This window comes from Boleophthalmus pectinirostris, unplaced genomic scaffold, assembly GCF_026225935.1.
Source record: "Boleophthalmus pectinirostris isolate CB_2022bp ecotype Guang Dong unplaced genomic scaffold, ASM2622593v1 HiC_scaffold_6, whole genome shotgun sequence".
Taxonomy (NCBI): Eukaryota; Metazoa; Chordata; class Actinopteri; order Gobiiformes; family Gobiidae; genus Boleophthalmus; species Boleophthalmus pectinirostris.
Genome location: NW_026571447.1, coordinates 26,859,315 through 26,862,263, shown reverse-complemented (window position 1 = coordinate 26,862,263; position 2,949 = coordinate 26,859,315). Strand labels below are relative to the sequence as shown.

The 2,949-nt window shown below is 43.7% G+C and overlaps 1 protein-coding gene across 1 annotated transcript; it reads left to right on the top strand.

Annotated features, from left to right (window-relative positions):
- The first annotated feature begins 1,249 nt into the window (after positions 1-1,249).
- Positions 1,250-2,760, top strand: LOC110171525 (DOMON domain-containing protein FRRS1L). Its single transcript, XM_020937241.1, has 5 exons — positions 1,250-1,454; positions 1,758-1,842; positions 2,023-2,161; positions 2,276-2,522; positions 2,588-2,760. The coding sequence occupies exons 1-5, from the start codon at positions 1,250-1,252 to the stop codon at positions 2,758-2,760; spliced, it is 849 nt and encodes a 282-aa protein (XP_020792900.1).
- Positions 2,761-2,949: the final 189 nt, after the last annotated feature.

Below are 2,949 nucleotides of genomic sequence, written 5' to 3'. Positions count from 1 at the left end.
GGAGTGATGGATCAGGTTGAAATGTGTCAACGCGCGGACGTGATGGAGAGCAGGTCACGCAGTCTGCTGTGTTCAAACACATGGACATTCATCGGGCACGTGTTTTACATGCGTAAAAGTGAGGCCTCCTTAAGATTTGATTAAAACATAGCCAGTAATGTCAAAAGGCCGCCATCAGTCACAAAACGGAGAAAAAAAAATACTGTGTTCATAAACCAGGCCAACCATAAGAGCGAGCTTGGTCTATATGATCATCCAGTGTTTTGATCGTTAGGCTACTTAAACTTTTCAGGCGTGAGCAACACGGAGAGAGACACGCGCCAGCCCTTAACCTCTGAACATCTGTTTAAATTGGATCAATTCAGTGTCACATTATGGACCAATAGCACCGCCTACTGGTCGCAGATAAAACCCCGATCATACAAATTACTATTTTCTGAAAATATATTATATATGTATATGATTAATTTCCAATGCTGTATCTGACTGGGGCTGTGCAAGACTAGCCTATAAGAAGTTTAATTGAAACAACATTTCAGACAAAATATATATAGGCATGTAATCTTTCCCAATAATGCAATATTCAGACAAAATAAATACATGTTTATGTATGTAGGCTAAACAAATAAATGTTGAGGGATACGTTCGTGAAGTACAGTATATAGTCTTATACTGCCACCAAGTGGTGTGTTTTGTACATACACTTGTTATGATCCACAATTAGCATTATCGGCTTGTTAGAGACTTAATCTTGAACACCAAATAAATCAGGTCTCTGGACAATTAGACACGGTGACTGACCACTGATATTATAACGATGCAATTTAATGTAGCCTTCTGTAGTGTACACACAATGATCAATATTGACGTTTGTACGTTGCGGCTGATGATTGGCTGAGGTGGACGCTGGATATAAAGAGGAGAGTGAAGGGGTGGGAGAAACCATTCATCTGACTAATTCTCTGAAGAAAAATACGTACCGTTGTGCCATCCCAATTATCTTTATATCGAGGATTATAATACGGATTATGTTGGTATGTTCGCTCTAGATCTGCAGATTACAGGTTTGTGTCATTTACACTCGGATTACTGATTAGCTCGTTAGAGAAACCCTCATATCCGCTGCATGGTGCGCATTAGGATGCAGAGATGAATCTGACGACCCGCTAACATGGACACTAAATGAGCATGCATCCTTTTCCATAAGGTGGTTTGGCCTCGTGCATCGCACTCATATTCGCCTTCAGCCATGGGTTTTGTGCGGGCGGCCGTGCATCTATGGGCGCTGCTAGTGCAGAGCGCCTGGATGGGGGTCGCGGCGAGCCCCACCGATGAAGGAGCCCTCAGGGCCGGACACGGCGAGCATGGAGACCCGGGCCACCAAGAGCCGCATAAAGACTCCTACAGCACGTTTGCGTCCGAGTTCCTGGAGTCCAAATATCTGTCTGATGATGGTGAGCTTCTGTTTGCCTTTAAAAACCTTTATCATATACTGAACCTATTATCTGCTCACAATCAGCCCATATTATTTCAACATGAATAACCAAGGTCTTGCTCTAAAAACATCTTCCTTTCATTAAATCATTCTAATGCAATGTGAGTGGTCAGTGCAGCACAGAGGTCTTTTCAGGACCCAGGCCAGCTCCTGGTGCTGCCCCCCTGCCCCCTCACTGCCACAGATGGTCAGGCCCTATGGTTTCTTCTGATTGAAATAATACTGTGTTGTCAGGTTGTCTAAGGTCTGTTTTGTGTCACAGGATATCCATTCCCCACTGCTCCACCGGTGGACCCCTTTGCCAAAATCAAAGTTAGTGACTGTGGAATCACCAAAGGCTGTATCAGGTAAGACAGCACTCCTCACACCTCTGATCAGTCAGCGCCCTTTCAACTGAAGTGTAATAAGAATTAAGAGTTTTGATATATACCGGATGTTTGACTTTTCAGTCAATTACAGTCGTAATTTAAACCAGTATTGCATTGTTGGTTCAAGTCCCTTGGACATTGAGAGATGTTTTTTGGCAGGTATGGTAAACCCGGCTGTGATGCAGAGAACTGCGATTACTTCTTGAGTTACCGGCGGATTGGGACTGATGTGGAGTTTGAGCTGAGCGCAGACACAGACGGATGGGTGGCCGTAGGCTTCTCCTCTGACAAGAAAATGGTGCATGTCTTATACTTCTATACAGAAGTCTAACTACTCTAAATGAAATAAGAGCTGTATTTAGTAGAACTGTGCCATGAACCAAGAAACTGTTTTATTTTTAAATTCCTCCAGGGAGGAGATGATGTCATGGGCTGTGTCCATGATGATAATGGCCGTGTGCGCATCCATCACTTCTATAACGTGGGCCAATGGGCAAAAGAGATCAAGAGGAACCCTGCCAGAGATGAGGAGGGCATCTTTGAGAACAACCGCGTCACGTGTCGATTCAAGCGCCCGCTGTATGTGCCCCGAGAAGAGACGCTAGTGGACCTGCACCTGTCCTGGTACTACCTGTTTGCGTGGGGTCCTGCCATTCAAGGTGAGTATCTGTGTAATTTATATGATCCTTTGTAGAATATTAAATATATTTATATTCTCCATCAGGTTCAATCACTCGACATGATATCGACAGTCCCCCTGTCAGCGACCACATGATCAGTATCTACAAATATGAGGACCTGTTTATGCCCTCCACGGCGTACCAGACCTTTAACTCTCCCCTCTGCCTCCTGCTTATAGTAGCTCTCACCTTCTACCTGCTGATGGGGTCACCATGACAACACATGCAAATGAACTGTCCCAGGAAACAGGAAAAAGCAGCAATAACAGAAGATGCCATATTCACTGTATGCGTGTACTTTGCACAGAGCAACAGATATAGTAATTTTTTTCAGAAAATAAGATAAAGGTGTTTTATGAGTAAAATTACAAGTAGTATTCTAGTTTTAAACAGTATTTATGCTTCC